Consider the following 18,016-nt stretch of genomic DNA (forward strand, 5'->3'; position numbering starts at 1 on the left):
AATATCCTTTTTCCACACCTCTACTCTGAACTTCGTAATACAACAGTTAAGGTAAATCTCGAAAAATGTAGTACGCTAACATGATGTTTACATGCGATTATTTTTTTACCTATTGGAACATGTGCAGTGTCTAGTGTCGTTTTTATCTTAAATATTGGAATTATTGGTTTTCAGTGCTTGCTCGTTTTCCATTTTCAACATCATTCCATTAGCGTTTATATATTAATATACAGGAAAAGAGAGCTTCCGTTAGCCATTCAGCTGTTATAGTTCAGACAACTTGAATTATGATAATAACAAAAGGACTCATAAGCAGTTACTGTAGCAGACAAATTACATCTTTTCACCGATTTATTATTTGGACCTCCATTAGAATAATAAGATAATCCTGTAAACAAAAATAGTAGCAATTTACTGTACTTTTCATCCACAATATCACATTTATGTTTTCAATTGGACAGCTGTTTTGTTCGGTTTTATGTAAACAATAGCATGTTATTTTTATTTACAGATATTCATCCTAAGATGCTTCAATGCTTCCCCCACCATACACGTTTTACAATGAATACCAGGGTTTTGTCGTATCTACTTGGTTAACAATACCAAGGAAGTTTCTATTGTTATCAAGTATAACTGTGTAGTAATACCTTCATTAAATCTGAAACAATATTGAGTTTTGACACAATGTGAATGTCTAATAGTTTACTTTATTTGTAGTCATCTTCCTCTTTCTCTCTCTCATTCTGTACTTTAGCACAAAACGTGTAAGAAACATCTAGTATAACAACATTGATTAATTAATGTTTTACTTCACAACATAACTTAGATATAAAAAATATCTAGAATCTTTGTGACCATAATTCATAATTTAAATAAAACTTTATTAACCAGTTTTGAAAGACAGCTCGTGTAATAATTCTCATCAACCTTTAGAGCTGCTCAAAGACTCAACTTACAATCTTCAGGAAAAAAGAAAAAACACCACCTTTTGAACAGGTCGTCCCATGTCTTATCATCTCATACAAACTTTGGAGATCTTCTTAAGCTGGTTCCACCATTCCTTCCATCTGGATACCGCAGGATGTCCAGCAGACGAGAGAGTTCTGGAAGAGTAAGTAAGCATAGCAATAGCATTTTTAACTGGAATATGAACTCTCAGAATATTTCATATTTACCCATTTTCGTAATAAGATATTCAGTAAATAACCTAAAGCTAAAAAGACGTTGATAAACCATTTAACGTGAATTTCAGTGAAGAGAAGATGACGTATAGTCCTAATCTATTTTTTGAATCACTACTCTAAATAAAAGGTAATTAGCTGTAACAGCATATCTTATATTATCCAAACAGCTAAAGTATTTTAGGTTATAAATAGTTAATAAGCAGCTAGTTATATATCAAAACCAAACAGTACATACTTAATAGGCTTAACATATGTTTACAATATAATGTTGGTTTCAACAATACTGCCATGAATATTAATTTTAAGTGGTGAAAATACATACTTTATGGTGCGATTACAAATCAATAACATGTTTTGCATGCTCATTTATGTAACAAGCCTAATATTAATCTCAAGTTCTACGTCGCAGTTGGAAGCAATTTTCTTTTTGTTAAATTTTAATAAATAAAATATACAAACATGAAAGAATAAACAATCTTCATACTTCACTATAGATTGTTTTATTGAGTTTGTATCTAACCCCTGCTTGGAATACTTGTAGATCATTCTTCTTGTCAAGCAGGATGTAATCAAATAAAACATCTTCTGGTATCTTGTGTAGTTGATTATATGTTATTATTTCTGCATTAAGTAATCTTAACTTTGAACAACTGAACAAAGCAACAGTCAGGATAATCTTTATAGTCTGTTAATGTCGTATTTGGAATTCTATCTGTTAAACAAACTTATGAAGCAATAAACAGAAAAGAGCAAAACAAATATATTAATAGACGACATCTAAAACCACGAGAGGCTTAATGGACCACCAGAAATTCATCAATGTCCAAATATAATAAACAAAACGTAGGAAGTGATAGTGTTTTAAGAGGAACTACTCGTAATTTCGTTTAAAATGTCACAATGTAACAATCACTTCAGATCAAGTAAAAATCACAATCAACTGTTTTTATGTATAATCAAAACTGTTGGTCAAACTATTGTGAAAGTCCAAGATCGGATAAACAAGAAATTATCAGAGATAATGAATGATACGCAAATGTAATAAAAATATTTCCATTAAAAAATAAATGCTACAACTGAACATTATCGCAATCTTACATTTCATTCAATATATAGAGGGTTTGTTTGTTTTGTTTTGAATTATATAATAAAAGTTATAATCATGCAGGATAGGATTTATTCGTGTTTTTTATCACTATAGAGTTTCCCGTTATCCTAGAATAACATAACAAACCTTAAGTATTATTATTTTTTGAATCACTGAATAGTGTAAGTTTTTTCATCTTAAGTTAGTTCGGAAATTCTTAGCTTTCCTGCATCAGTAATAACTTATCAGTCCACAAACTGCCTTTCTCACCTCCTTAACAATAGATTCATCATTATAAAAATTGAAATGACGAGAACTCTGCACTGAAATTAATGTTTCTTTTTATCTAATGTTGGCACGAGTTTATTCCAAGCTTTAAAGTTGAAAGTCAAGTTCAGCATCAGCTTATTTGAGGTGAAAAAAGAAAGTCATAGTAACAAGAAAACACAATTATTGATGAAGAAAGAAATGTAAAACAACACATGATGTATTTAAAATCCTATACCTAACATTTTTGAGAGTCCAAAGTATAGTAAAACGGAAAACAAAACAGTAAGATTGGCCATCACATTATAATGCCCCCACAGCTGAAAGGGCGAGCATGTTTGGTGTAACGGAGATTCGAACCCGCGACCCCAAAATTACGAGACGAGTGCCTTTGGTTGATTCTTACACTCGAGAATCTTCTACACTTTTAGTGAATAGACAAGAATTTCGCAATACAGATTTAACAGTATAAGGTATGTACATTTTTAATTATAAATTTATCTTAAACAAATATCGGCATTAAAATAGTGTGACATGTATAGTGTGACGGGGATTCAAACCTGCGACCTTCGGATTACCAGTCGAGTGCCTTAACCACCTGGCCATGTTGGGCCTAATATAAACTGTCTCTTGGCATATCGCATTGGTTACATTTTATCAATGTGGGGTGAGATTCTAGAAATTTCAACTTACAAAATAATGCTGATGATACAGTAGCGTTTGCATACACATGGTTGATTCTTACACTCGAGAATCTTTTACAGTTTTATTGAATAGACTGGAATTTCGCAACACAGATTCAACAGTATAAGGTATGTACATTTTTAATTATAAATTTATCTTAAACAAATATCAACATTAAAATAAATATGTAATGGTAAATCCGATACAACATTTATGAAGATATTCTAAGCAAAATACTTCTAATTTAAAATGGAAAAATGTTGAATGAGAGCAAAGACGAATTTCATGAAAATATAGTTTCATACCACGTAAATATTTAATTATAATTTGTACTCGGCAGTTTTTAACACTGCAGTTCTGTTGCTCTAAGACTCTAAGTCATTACAGATTACCTACTCACGACGCCATCTATATGTTAATTCTGTTCATTTGCCTATCATCCTTTTGCAGTGTATTTATTAATAAACGGTCCCCAAATTTCAAATGCATACGCCATCTTCTATGAGCATGTTTTTTAAATCTGTTAGCCAGGATCTCCGTGAGCCAGCGGTAATTTTAAAAGCTCAAAACGCTAAAAATCTGATTTAGGTAGCTTCTATGGGTAGATAGAGTACAGATTACCCACTGTGTGACTTTGTACTTAACATTAAAAACACGAATTGTTCGCCAGAAAATTGTTGTAGCCACAATATCTTCTCTGTATCACCTATGTATCGTCTCCGTAGGTAACCCTCGTGTAACTTTGCGCGAAATTCAACGGTAATAGATCATCGTGTTGTGACTTGAATAACTTTTACAACACATTTTCAGTAAAAAATTCCACTTACCATAGCCTTTTGGAGCGTGTCTTGTATTCAAATATTAAGGATTTTGTATTATATTTTCTATTGTAAACATTTTAAACATGTTAGAAATGCAATTTACCGACAGTATAGAACACGTACTTCACTCATATAGACAATGTCTGGCAAAAATATTCATCCCCCTGCAAAGTTTGTATATGTTGTTGCCGTCAGAGCTTGCAACAATGAAACTTTCAAATGAGGCTTTATACTAGAATCCACATACAATCTACTTCAAACTGAGAAAGCTAAGAAAACGCTTATATATATTATGTAAGTAATTTACACTTAAAAAAATTATATTAGAATATTCTCAATTGCTACGGCAACCCTAAATTAGTTTAGATACAAATGATTAATTTGAAAGGTCACAAAATTGGTGTAACTGTCTGTTTGTAATGAAAGTGGTTTAATTTAACTACAGAGTAAATACACTTGTTCAAACCACAACCCAAACAGTGATACGGCAAACCAATCATTAAGACCAAGAAACTTTCTAAACAAGTCAGGCATAAAGTGGTTGAGAAGCACAGATCAAAATAAGGTTATAAGAAAATTTCAAAGTCGCTGACTGTTCCTTTGAGTACAGTGAAGTCCATCATTAAGAAGTAGAATGTGGTTCTTACCACCAGTCGCTACTTATATTAAGCCATCCTTGCAAACTTAGCAGCCAGGAAAGCGGGAAACTGGTTAGGGATGCCTCTGTAAAATCAAGAGTGATTTTAAAAGAGTTGGAAAATTTCATGCATGAGATAAGAGTCAGAGTTCATACATGGACAACGTTCCGGTCCTTAAACAAAACTAGTGGTGGGGGCGAGTGGAAAGAAAGAAGCTATTAATGAAAGCGAATCATCTTAAATCTCGTATGGAGTTAGCGAAACAGCTAAATGATTTTGCAAACATGTTACAGAAGAGTTTGTGGTGTGTTGGACTTACGACAGATGTAACACTTTAAATTTAGACCAAAAAAACTCAATTTTTATTTCAACTGACAGTTTGATGGTGGCAACATTATATTATAATGATTTTACTCATTGCCAAGGACTGGGAAGATCATCAGGACTGGATGAAGATGGATGGTACAAAATACAGAAAAATCCTAGAGAAAAACCTGCTTGAGGTAACCAAGGATCTAACACTTGGCTGAAAATTCACGTTTCAGCAGGACAATGACCAAAGAAACACTAAAGTGGTTTCAAAAAAAGAAAGTGAATGTTTTGGAGTTACCCAGCCAACGTTCTCACTTGAATTCAATAGAAAATTTAAGAAGAGACGTGAAAATTGCAGTCAATCAATGATCCCTAACAAACTTATCAGAATTGGAGCAATTTTGTCACAAAGAATGGACAAGAATTACATCATCCCATTGTGCAAAGCTGGTAGAGACCTATCCAAAAAGACTCACAGCAGTAATTGCTTCCAACAAGTACTGACTTAAGAGGCTGAATACTTATGCAATCAGCAAATTGCAATTTATATACCTTCTTTCCAAGTTCTGCTAACATCCAATTTCTTTAACACATAACAGTGTTAAATTTGATTATCAGAGTTTTAAATAAAAAACAAGTTCTTTAAAAAATTCTTTACATCATTTGTGTTTCTTCAAAATGTGACATTATTGACAGAGGTGAATACTTTTGTAAGGCACTGTATGTATATATGGGATATAGGAACACATTTTTGTGCTGAAGAGTTTTTTTTTAATATTTTAGGAATGTAATTTACCAGCACTAAAAATTTTCTTCACATTTTTCCTGGTTTACTATAGTATCTTCTATTGTAAACACTTTAAATATGTGAGGAATGTAACTTACTGGCACTATGGTGAAAACATTTCCCAGAACTATACAACCACCAGGCATCAATGAGAAGTAGCTTATATTGTAACACTTAAAAATACACACAAGCACAAAATTATAGGACTTATCTGCATAGTACGATATATATATAGGTCTTCTGCTTGTCCATTGAATTTGTTGTTTCCACGCTAAGTCCCTCTACATAGCTGGGACTTTGAGGAAAAAATGTTTTATTTAAGTTACTCATTAAATATCTTTATGGTTCGTCTTTTTAACTGCTTCTGTTTAAGGTTTCAAACGTAAGGCTCCCATCACAATAGTGTTACTTTTTTCTTAGAAAGAAACAAAAATCATCTTATTTACTGCTAACTGACTCATTTGCCAGTCCCTGAATACGATTATGAAAAGGCTTTGGCTGCCTATTTACCGAAGAAATGAGGCTCAAAATGAGGTGTAGGGGAATTACTAAATATGGAAACAACGGAACACTGTTGAAATTATTGTACACAACTGCAGAGCCTCCAGGATCTTGTTATACTTAATGTATTGTTAATCATTAGTACAAGAGAAAACACCAGGTGAAAAGAGTAGAAACCCTTGTTCTTCGTAAATAAAATTGCCTTATATATCCCACACTGAGTAACTTTACATGCTGTCACTATTCGTACACTTGTTAAGATGGGATTTTAGTGCATTTGTTACAATAATAAAAAAGTAAAAATGAATAGAAGGATCAACTTAAGTCAAAATAATCTCACGCGACACAAGCAATTATAAAATATGTACATATGTGCGCATAAAGCGATCATACTCATAGATGAGGATATGCAGTCGAATAAGCTTTTGTTTTGCAGTACAATCTCGACTATACTTTCTGTAAATTTTTCATGGAAGACGGCTCGTCAGTTTCTGTGTTAAACACAATTCATCAGTACTCAAAAATGTTTATGAAATAAGAAACGCTATTAAAATCAGTTCTTTCAAAACTTCAAATGAAAACAACGTGCTTCCCTGTGCTTGGTTTGTTTTGAATTTTGCCCAATGATGAACGAGGGCTATCTGTGCCAGCCGTCCCTAATTTAACAGTGGAAGATTAGAGGAAAGGCAGTTAGTCATCACTACCCACAGCCAACTTTTACGCTATTTTTTACCAACAAATAGTGGGATTGATAATAACAGTATAACGACCCTACGACTAAACAAAAGAGCATTTTTTTGTGCATTGAGGACTCGAACTTGCGACGCTCAGGTAGAGAACTAAACGCCCTAACCATAGCGATGCTATGGAACTAGTAAACGTTACTTCGATATATATACTTCTACTGCAGTAAAAAAAAAATTGTAAATTATTCTCATATTTTTCTTACCTAAATTTTAAACACAAACCATATTAAAGTATGCTCAATTTCCGACATTTTAAATGAAAAATGTGACAGGTTGCAAGAAATTTAACGAATTTTAGTTTGCGAACCTCAGAGGTTAAAGATTACACTACAGATCGTTGCTGAAAATATGTAAGATAAATATAAAATAAAATGATCTAACCTTTTTATTTTCCAAATCGACATTTTGTGTCTAAATATTTCTTCAGGGAACATAGTGCACAAAAACTGGTAAAACTGTGTAAAATTGCAACCATAGCACAGTAATTGATAAACAATGTAAACAATGAAGAATAGGCTAAAAATTGAGAGATTGTTTTTATTGTTATTTTAATATACAAAAGACCACAAACGTCTTCCTATTGTGTTAGACATTTTCTTTTTCATAGCTCCAAGAACTATATATTTTTCTTTTGTTTTTTGTCAGCTTCCAAATAATTGTAGTTTCTCAGATCTACGAAGATAGTTTAAAAAGTTTAGAGGAATTGTGAAGTTTTGAAGAAATATCCATTTGTGTCTACAGCAATGACTGCGAAGGGGAGAGCCATAAGAGGATAAATACCACATCTTTGTGTGATAGAGTCATAGTAGTGTTGGGCATTTGGACTTTAAAAAGGTGCATTTGTAGATTGTCAAATAGCCCTCATGATAGCTGAAAGAGATTAAAATCTTACCCATCAGTTTATGCTCGCCGATCATCTTTTACTCTGAGAGGATGATCTGATCCACGTCAGAGACCAAAGACAAAATGGTGATTTTTTTACACCATTCTATGGTGGAGATCAAATATCTTAACATCTTCTTGTAACTAGTTGGTTTCTTTATTTATACTTACTGTAGAAGATGCTGAATGGGTCATGCCACACCATCCTAGAGTATTCTATTTACTTGATAAAACAATGTTTGCTTATTAAATACTCACTCAAAGCAGAACGTTATAGAACAAAAGTTCTCAAATTTCAGTCAGAATGCTGGGGTTGGTTGTATATGCAAATAATATTCCCTTTTAAATGACCATTTGATGTAGTTTATTTTCTTTCATTTTATAAAAGATCTGTTTGTAATCCTCAACTAGTTTTGAGGGAAACTAGGTGGTGAAAGTTATAAAGGATCTGCTTGTATGGTTTCGTTGAGTGGAAATCCTCAACAAGTATGCCTAATGTAACAACTAGACTTGAAGAAAGCTGGTTCTTGCAAGTTATAAATTATTAATCGCAAGGCAACGTAGACGGTAAATTTTGCTAAGAGAAGGAAATGTACACAAGATATTAAACGTATATGTGATTATTACAAGAACTTGGACAGACTGGTGTAAAACATGGGTTTGAAGGGGAAAGAACACGTTTCTGGACACCAGAATTGTTAACTTTATTTCATGACTAGATAGTTAAAGGTTGATGAAGAACTGTTCTTCTTTTTAAGTCAGAAAAATGACGCTTTACAGCTTACCAGTGTTTAGTAAAAAGTCAAGTGATAACCTCTTAGCAATGTAATATTTATAATTTTGAGAAACCCTTCTGAGTATTGAAAAATGATGAGTGAAAGTAGGGATTGATGTGAAAACCGGGAAGCTTACAGTCCTGTTTCTACCGCGTAGTGATACTATAAGCTTAAGGAACGTAATACAGTCGTCCTTAAAGTTAGTATTTTAATATATAAATATTATGTATTTAAATAACATAATAATTCGGTGAGCATAGGGAACGAAGGCTAGTTGGTCTAAATTTATTTATTACACAATGACATTAGGAATTTGTGAACTGTAGGATAGGTTATCTTAGAGATAATACTTTTATATATCTTAATATATATATTATATATCTATCTTATATATATATTATATATTATAAGATATATTTTATATATCTTGATATACTTCGTTACAAATCATTAAAAATAATCTCTCTCCAAATTTTAGCTAAACCAAAATTAGAACATACTAAAATATTTACAAAGAATCACATCGATACCCGTTAATTCCTAATAATAGATGTTAAGATTAGTTGAACGACGATATAATGTTACTACGTTGCATAGTTAGAAAACTGAACAACCCCTGAACTCAAGATGCAAGCTTTTAGTGCAGCTCGTCAGCAAAGCTCGTATTCTAACAATCAATCTGAGACCAGCGAAATCTTATGTCATAGTTGAATGATGTACATCCAGTAGGCAATGATGATCTGGTGATTATTAGAAGAGAAGGAAAATGATGAGAGATATTTATATGAACTTTAGTAATAGGATAGGAATCAAGACTATGGTATCAAAATAATTCCTTATAGATACCTCTGTTCAGAAACTAAGACAGCTTGGTCAGTAATCTTGGAACAGATGCACTGTCTGAGCTCCTTGTAGGAAACCTCGTCAAGTGGCTAACATTTAATCCCGGTAGCAACAAACGCAACAGAATATAAATCCAAATGATTAAAGAGCTCATCCAAAGAGCTTAAGATGGAAACTCTGGATAACAATTCCAAATATTACGCAATGTTAGATCAGTTGTTTTGGACAAAATAAATCAAATATCTTCTGTTCGTCTTACAATGTAATATAATATTCAGTGTATTCACAAACAAATATTTTAGTAGCTTTTGAAAGAAAACAACAAATAAGCTGATATTAAAAACAACGTTGCCAGCTGACTATAAATAACCATTTTACTTCATTAATATATATAAACTTACTTCAAGGAAGAGATTTCATATTTAGTATATTATCAAAAACACTATCCAGTTACCAAAGAAATCAAGTTGATTTATCGTAATAATCTTACAGACTACCATTACTATCATTATTCTCTGTTATTGACCTAATGAAGGGCCAGTAACTAAGCAACTAGTGCCCCCTTCATTCGATCTTTTAGCGCTAGTTATAAAAACACTTTTTTATTAATTTCGCTGAAAAAGATATGAAAACTTTTGTGGTCATTTGGCATTTTTTATGCTCTACAAACTAAAGAAATGTCTTATTAAAAGAAGCTTAAGTAGTTTAATGTTTACCATATAAATATCTTACCTTTATTTCTACAGTGCAGTTAAAGCCTATATAATAAACAGAATGTGCTTGTTCAGCTGCTTTATACAAATCACGTTAATTATTGTTCTTCTTACCTTCAGGTGAAGGTCGTGTTACGGATTAACCCAACAAGTGCTGCTCCCAACTGCTTAACGGTTGACACTAAAAAGAAACAAGTTGCTGTTTACGATCCTTCTACTTTTTCAACAGAAAGCGGAACCTCCAACTGTGGTCCTCGACAGACTGGGGCTAAGACACCCAAGATGTTTGCTTTTGACCATATTTTTACTCCCGAAAACAGTCAAGTAATTATCTATGCATACAAAGTTATTAATAATAAACAAGTTAGCCTATTGCTGGGTTGGTGAAAAAAATTCTAAGCATCAAGTTAATAAGCCTAAACTCAATATAATCAATGGGTAGAGAAAAGAGGCTTGACATTTCGTTAAATACAATCTCACTGATGCCAAGAACATTTTAAAGTTTAGAACCATGTTTTCCAATAATTTATGCTTTACTTCTTAAAAGAGGGGCATGTCATGAGTTCTGTCTTTTTTCTCCGTCCTAAATATTTAATAGACATTTACTGTAGCAGAGTCAAATTGTTTGTTTCGTTTCTTATAAATGAAAAAGAGCTTTGTTTTTCCTCATAAACGCAGTATTTGTCTTGTTAGATAATCCGGATAATCGAAAATATATTTTTAGTTTTGTTTCTCATAAAAATACTATAAAAGACTAAAATAAACACAAATTGTAATATCAATATGCCCAACTTTATGTTTTAACTCTCACTATAAATATCTTGTGCTGTTTGAATGGAAGCTAGAGTTTATCTATACAAAAACAATAGTTACTTAACTGTAAAATACTAAAATAAACACAAATAGTAATATCAATATGCCCAACTTTATGTTTTAACTCTCACTATAAATATCTTGTGCTGTTTGAATGGAAGCTAGAGTTTAGCTATACAAAAACAACAGTTACGTAACTGTAAAATACTACAATAAACACAAATAGTAATATCAATATGCCCAACTTTATGTTTTAACTCTCACTATAAATATCTTGTGCTGTTTGAACGAAAGCTAGAGTTTAGCTGTACAAAAACAACAGTTACTTAATGGTCTCAATTTTCTTCAATTTATAGTTATTAACTTAATAATTATACAAGGAACGTCATAGTTTACTCTGAATTGAAGAGAGTAATCGACTCGTTACCTTACATTTTAAAAGTGTTTCAGCTTATGGTCTAAGTTAATTAACTTGCTTAATAGAAGATCTTTTTTATACATATCAAAATAATGCAACAGAGTATTGAAAACTTCTCATTTATATTTTCTTCGTGTGTGTGTGTTTGTTTTTTGTTTTTTGCTTTAGGCAGAAGTTTATTCCACGACTTTAACGGAAATCCTTTATGCAGTTATCAACGGAACAGATGGATGTGTCTTCCCCTTTGGTTACCCAGGACAAGGTAAATAAAATAACTGGATATGATTTGTTTTATGTTTCTACTAGTTGTTTTTTCATCCAATAATTAAATACCAAAATGAAAATGTATACGTAATATAATATTATTATATATATATATATATACATATTTATACTGTATGGCCATAAGTATGTAGACACCCATTCTAATCAGAGGGTTAGGTTATACCAGTCACACCCATTGCTGACAGATACATAAAATCTAGCATACAGCCATGCAATTTTCATAGACAAACATTGGCAATAGAAAGGGTCGCTCTGAAGAGATAAGTAAATTTTAACGTGGCACTGTCATAAGATGCCACGTTTCCAACAAGTCAGTTTGTCAAATTTCTGCCCTGCTAGAGCTGCTCCGGTCAACTGTAAGTGCTGTTATTGTGAAGTGAAAACGTCGAGAAGCAACAACAGCTCAGCCACGAAGCGGTAAGCCACACAAGCTCACAGAACGGGACCGCCGAGTACTGAAGCGCGTAGCGCGTAAAAATCGTCTGTCCATTGTTGCAATACTCACTACCGAGTTCCATACTGCCTCTGTAGGCAATGTCAGTAAAAGAACTGCTCGTCGGGAGCTTCATAAAATGGGTTTCCATGGTCGAGCAGCCACACACAAGCCTAAGATCACCATGCGCAATGCCAATCGTTGGCTGGAGTGATGTAAAGCACACCGCCATTAGACTCTGGAGCAGTGGAAACGCGTTCTCTGGAGTGGTGAATCATGCTTTACTATCTGACAGCCTGAACGGACGAATCTGGGTTTGGCAGATGCCAGGAGAACGCTATTTGCCTGAATGCATGGTGCCAACTGTAAAGTTTTGTAGAGGAAGAATAATGGTCTGGGGCTGTTTTTCATTGTTTGGGCTAGGCCTTTTAGTTTCAGTGAAAAAAAGTCTTAATGCTACAGCATACAACGACATTCTCGAGAATTATGTGCTTCCAACTTTGTAGCAACGGTTTGGGGAAGACCCTTTTTTGTTTCAGCATGACAATACCCCCGTGCACAAAGTTAGGCCCATAAAGATATGGTTCGCCGAGGTTGGTGTGAAAGAGCTTGACTATCCCGCAGAGAGCCTTGACCTCAACCCCATCGAACACGTTTGGAATGAATTGGAACGCCGACTGCGAGCCAGGCCTTCTCACACGACATAAGTACCCGACTTCACTAATGCTCTTGTGGCAGAATAGGAGCGAATCCCCGCAGCTCTGTTCCAAAATCTAGTAAAAAGTTCTCCCAGAAGAGTGAAGCCTGTTATAACAGCAAAGGGGGTACGGACTCCATATAATACCCATGGTTTTGGAATGAGATGCTCAACAAGCACATATGGGTGTGATATTCGGTTGTCCACAAACTTTTGGCCATGTAATGTATAATATCAATGCATTTATTGATTGAGTGTACTTATGTTCTCTATGTTTATTCATCCTTATGTTGATCGTTACTCAAACAAAGCGCTTAAAAATAAATGATGCACTAGAAAAAAATATGTATGCTATAAATGGTTAATACTCTCTGAGATAGTTCTGTATAACAGTGAAAGGTTGATGTTCTAGAACACTTCCATACTCTAATAAGTAATTAATGCACTAAAAACAGCTTTTTTTATAATGATAAGTAGGTAACACTGGAAAAACAACTCTTTACGCTAGTAAACAGTTAACACTATAAAAACATCTTGCTATAATTACAGAGTTAGTCATAATGGTGATATCAAGTTACACTAAGACTGATAATGATTTAAACCGTATCGTTCTTCATTAATCTGAGATGTGTTTCCAATAACAAGTATGTAAAGTAGCGTATCAACAACACTTTATCTGCTATATGCCACTACCAGTGTGACTTTTCGCTCACCACCAAAACTAGACAAACAGGCTGGATTATAACGTACAAAGTCTTAGTTTGAAACAGTACATTGATTTGTAGTTTACTTATTTGAACTCAACCCTGTACGTTTGTACATTGATATTATTTTTATTTTGAACTCAAACCTGTACGTAGTGAGTTTTATAATCTTAAAGTATCTCTCTATTTTGGTACTTAGTTCCCTTCTATGGCAACGCCCGGCATAACCAGGTGGTTAAGGCACTCGACTCATAATCCGATGGTTGCTGGTTCAAATCCTCGTTCTACCAAATATGCTCGTCCCTTTGAGAGTGTTGTAATAATACGAGCAGTCCAACTATTCGTTAGTGAAAGAGTAGCCCGAGAGTTGGCGGTTGGTGATGATGACTAGCTGCCTTCCCTCTAGTCTTACACTGCTAAGTTAGTGACGGCTAGCGCAGATAGCCCTCGTGTAGCTTTGAGCGAAATTCAAAACAAATAAACAAACAATCCTTTATATGGGCTTAATTCTGTAAGTTTATAACAGGTTGCAAAAGCTAAGTAGGTTTGCATCTGCGTACTAATAAATACTTTTTATGTCTGTATATAGATAATTAGTTTTGTATAGTGTTTCTTGTAAGTACTTTGACATCTAAACTCATCTCAGGATATAGACTGAAACGTTTTACATTATTAAGTTGTTTATGTGCCTTAAGCCTAACTCTATACATTGGTAAGTTATTAGTATCCTAAATTCAGCTCTTTTGTTAGTAAGTTATTCTATAAAGTCGACAAAGAGAAAATGATATTCTAAAAACACTTGTGTTTACAGTAGGGTTAATGTCCGTGTACAAACAAAGTCACAAAACGAAAGCAATTTCTATATGTTGTCTTCCACATCTTATAGGAAAGTAAAAGTGCTTCCTTGCAGCTCTCTATAAACTGTACTGGGCACTGCTTTGATATATCGTAAGAAAAAAAGAGTGGTTTCCAACTAATTTACTCCGTATTATTCTTCATGCACGAGGAAGTTAAACTTTCCTTACTTCATGCTCAGAGATGTATAGTTAACATCAACCAGCTGAAGTCAGTTTGAATCGATAACACACTTGAAAGAAATCTGTAAACAAAGCCTTTTTATGTCAGTTCATTTTAATAACTGTTTTGAGGTCTGTTGCTGTTAAGCGCATATTTGCACAAGGGGTTTTTTGTGTCGTGCCCACGACAAGGTTTCAACTTAACATTTTAGCGTTCCAAGCCCTCAATCTTACCGCTGAGCCACCTGGAGGTTTACTAAAACTCTGAATTTCATGGCCTTTTATTATAATCATGAAATGCGTTACCCTTTGGGCGACAGTGTGTCAACATATTGAAATACTTTACCGTTTCATAACAGTGTATTAGTAGGTTGGAATGCATTACAATTTGATAATAGTATGTTGGAATACGTTACACTTAGGCTTTGGCAGTACAAACAGCGTATTTGGAGGGTGTATGCCCCAGTTTATAACTAGTGTGTGTAGTATGCTTCACAGATCATAAAATTTTGTGAAGTGTTTAAATTAGCCCTCAAGACAGATCAGAATACTTTGTAAAGTGTTTCATTTTTCTCAAGGTAGACCACAAAACTACAGAACGTTTCAATTAATTTGTTCTTAAGATAGACTACGAAATTTTGTGAAATATTTCAGCTAGCTTAGCTCTCATTACACATTATATCATTTAGTGTACTGTTTGTAATAACACTCACTACAAATCACAAGTATTTGTTCAGTCTTTCATTTAGATTCCAAAACAGAACACAATTCATTGTGTAGTGCTTAATTAGCTCTCAAAATAGATCACAGTGTTATGAACCTTCTTACTTACCGCTTTGTCACTAGGTGGCAGATTAAAATAAATTTACTGGTGCATTTCGGTTGTGTACTTTCGGAAATGTTTTACACTTATCGTTGGTTAATTATTACAAAACAATATTTTTTACCATCAGTACTTCAAGTTTTCTCGTCTTCTTGAATGTGTTTATAAGTTTGAATCCCATCAAATGTTTCTTTAAAAATGTATTCAATGGCTAAATAAAAATAAATATTCACCACTGTTGTTTTCAACAGCATTCTGTGTTCGACTACCTTCGACATCTTTGGTAGCGCCACTGTTCTTGCTTGTTGTATTAGAAAATATTTTCCAATCTAACTTTCAACTACCTTTTGTATTAGAATAATCTCTACATTTTTAGTAGGCGCAATCAATTTCAGGCTCCTGTTTTGTTAAGAAATTCTCTGCATCCTTGTTAACCATTGGTTGATCTTCCAGAGTTTGTTGTGTTAGGATAAAGAGGATCGTTTGAACTGTATATGAGCTGTTTGTTTATACTACTACAAGGTTATGTTACTGCAGATGATAGGGCGACATATTTAGTACCTTCAAGCTTGTTTATGGTGAACTCTACTGTAGGACAGTGTAATGCGACAATGTATAAACTTACTTTTAGATGTTTATGTTACAACCTTTTCGGGGTGAAACGGTACGAAGTCAAAGGACACAAAATTATAAAGAAAAACCTTCAACTCTTCATTGAAATTATATGACCTAGCACAATGCTTAAGAAAGCTTAAACGTGGTCTTAAAATATGGCGTTTACATACAATGTGTATCCTATGATTGAGTTCCTTTTCTTTACAAAATATTGTTACAAAGGAAGTTTTACAGTTTCATGTGGTAATCATGACCACCTTACGAGGCATGATCGCGAGTGAATTAAACAGTGAATGAAAACTCATTCTTATAAAGGGCAATTAACTTATGTATTCTCCACCAATAGCCTGTTCTGTTAAAATACTCTCCACAACCATGATAACTCCACTTTGACCTTTAAGAGTCTGTTGTATTAAAATATTCTCCATTATGACCTTCATCAGGCTGTAGTATTTAAATATTTTCCATTATAGCCTTCATCAGGTTGTTGTATTTAAATATTTTCCATTGTAGCCTTCATGAAGTTGTTATATTTAAATATTTTCCATTAAAAACTTCATCAGGTTGTTGTAATAAAGTATTCTCTAAATCCTTTCTATCATTACTAGGTCTAAAATGATCTTTAAAAGTCTCTTGTGCTAGGAAACTGTAGTTGTAGCCTTAAACAGCCTATTGATTTATACACTGTGCGTAGATTTACACGTTTCATATTTTGCTATGAAGGTTAAATTACGGAATAACTTTCAGCTTAAGATACAGTACAAAACAAACTGTTACTATGATCTCCAAGCAACAAAATCGTACTGTTACTATACTTGGATTAGACAGTGATTCAGTGTGACTTGATTACTCCAGTAATATGTACCTATTTTGAAGTACAGATATCAGAATAGAACTGACTCATATATTGCAGAAACGTGATATACTCTTTCACAAATCATTTAAACTGGAGAAACAACCTTAGCTAGTAAAACACGTCTACTTCAGTGCGGGGAAAAAAACAAGTCCAAAACACGAGCGATGTTGGCATGTGGATATATTGATTACATAATTTAGTAAGTCGGTTCAAGAAATAAATATCGAAGGTGGTCTAACTAAGAGCAGCTCCTTCTTAGATTACTGTCGTGTTTACAGAAGTGCACTGACCATATAGTTGAATAATACTCTGATGTTTATAGGTAATAACAAAGTTTTTTGCAGAGTAGCGCAGGTTTACACACTTTGGAAGTACACGAACTTGTTCACGAATATCGCGACTTCTTAAATATTAAATTTTTCCTGCTATGACGACTTTTGGAAAACTTTTCTTTTTTCTTATTAACTTCACGTTTAGGTCCAAACTTTCAAGACAGATGTTCAGCATAAAAATTTGACAGAGAATAAAGAACTGATTGTTTACACAAGTGTGATGTGGATAAAGTGGTGGTGAATTTTTTCTACGTTTATGTATATAAAACAAGAAGTTTATGACGATATCGTTTGTCACAAGTTGTATGCAATTATTTTTATCTTAATGAACAGCACTCTACTAAACGTCAACAAACGTTTGGCCCGGCATGGCTAGGTGGTTAAGGCGCTCGGCACGTAATTAGAGGGTCGGGGTTTGAATCCCGTCGCATCAAACATGCTCGTCCTGGGAGCGTTATAATGTGACGTTCAATCCCACTATTCGTTGGTAAAAGAGTAGCCCAAGAGTTGGCGGTTGGTGATGATAACTAGCTGGCTTCTCTCTAGTCTTACACTGCTAAATTAGGGATGGTTAGCGCAGATAGCCCTCGAGTAACATTGCGCGAAATTCAAAATAAACAAACAAACAAACCGTCAACAGTAAATTTTCTCTCCGAAATATGGCTTTACAGTAAAGCAAAACAATTGTAAAAATATTACCTTTGTCTTTTCAGTTTTTAGTATTACACAGTCGATCCTCATCTAAAAGCTTAGAACCATTAATATTTAGAAGTTCACTACTTA

The 18,016-nt window shown here is 33.6% G+C and overlaps 1 protein-coding gene and 1 long non-coding RNA gene across 2 annotated transcripts in view; one reads left to right on the plus strand and one right to left on the minus strand.

Moving 5' to 3' along the window:
* Nucleotides 1-968: 968 nt before the first annotated feature.
* On the minus strand, nt 969-11,597 carry LOC143252794 (uncharacterized). The gene is made up of 3 exons (XR_013029143.1): nt 11,487-11,597; nt 10,356-10,422; nt 969-1,103 (listed from the first exon to the last, which is right to left on the minus strand). It is a non-coding gene; the product is annotated as an uncharacterized LOC143252794 (long non-coding RNA).
* Nucleotides 980-18,016, plus strand: part of LOC143252790 (uncharacterized) — a 57,148-nt gene continuing 40,111 nt past the window's right edge. The window contains exons 1-3 of the mRNA XM_076505496.1: nt 980-1,111; nt 10,362-10,565; nt 11,641-11,734. Coding sequence (XP_076361611.1) covers nt 1,082-1,111; nt 10,362-10,565; nt 11,641-11,734 — 328 coding nt within the window. The 5' untranslated portion in view covers nt 980-1,081. The remainder of the gene's footprint in view (nt 1,112-10,361; nt 10,566-11,640; nt 11,735-18,016) is intronic.

The sequence above is a fragment of the Tachypleus tridentatus genome, chromosome 1, assembly GCF_004210375.1.
Source record: "Tachypleus tridentatus isolate NWPU-2018 chromosome 1, ASM421037v1, whole genome shotgun sequence".
NCBI classification, from domain to species: domain Eukaryota; kingdom Metazoa; phylum Arthropoda; class Merostomata; order Xiphosura; family Limulidae; genus Tachypleus; species Tachypleus tridentatus.